We start from the raw sequence: 541 nt of genomic DNA, 5'->3' as shown, positions 1-541 counted from the left end.
CCGGCGCCCCCCGCCGCCGCGGGGTGGCCCTGAGGTCCCGTTGGTCACCAGCCAGCGGTGGCGGTGGCAGGCGAGCTGGGGACATGGGGAGGGTGGGGTTGATGTGGGGTCATGGCGCCCACCACGGCCACCAGGGTGGTGGAACTGAAGTGTTTTGGCACCCCATGGTGGCCCCAGTGTCACCAGCCCATGGTCCCCATGGAAGCCAAGCTGGGGACGTGAAGGTGGGGTCAGTGTGGAGACATGGGGACATGGAGGCCACCATGGCCACCAGGGTGATGGAGCTGCAATGCTGAGGGTGCTCCTCATGGCCACCAACCCCATGGTGGCCCTGATGTCCCACTGGTCACCACCTCTTGGTGGCCCCAATGTCCTGCTGGTCACGACCCCATGGTCCCCATGGTAGCTGAGCTGGGGACACGGGGACACGGTGGCCACCATGGCCACCAGGGTGAAGTAACTCAGTGTTTTGGCTGCTCTGGAGGGCCACCACACCATGGTGGCCCTGATGTCCCATTGGCCACCACCCCATGGTCCCCAT

The 541-nt window shown here is 65.8% G+C and overlaps 1 protein-coding gene across 1 annotated transcript in view; it reads right to left on the bottom strand.

Annotated features, from left to right (window-relative positions):
* The window catches only part of LOC115949320, a gene marked incomplete at its 3' end in the record, with an annotated part of 5,917 nt that extends 5,419 nt beyond the window's left edge, over nt 1-498 (bottom strand). Inside the window, exon 1 of the mRNA XM_031065851.1 lies at nt 354-498. Coding sequence (XP_030921711.1) covers nt 354-498 — 145 coding nt within the window. The remainder of the gene's footprint in view (nt 1-353) is intronic.
* Between the last annotated feature and the right edge of the window lie 43 nt (nt 499-541).

The sequence above is a fragment of the Geospiza fortis genome, unplaced genomic scaffold, assembly GCF_000277835.1.
Source record: "Geospiza fortis unplaced genomic scaffold, GeoFor_1.0 scaffold4629, whole genome shotgun sequence".
In the NCBI taxonomy this organism is placed as follows: Eukaryota; Metazoa; Chordata; class Aves; order Passeriformes; family Thraupidae; genus Geospiza; species Geospiza fortis.
Note: the sequence above shows the minus strand (reverse complement) of the source record. Positions and strands in the feature narration are given on the sequence as shown.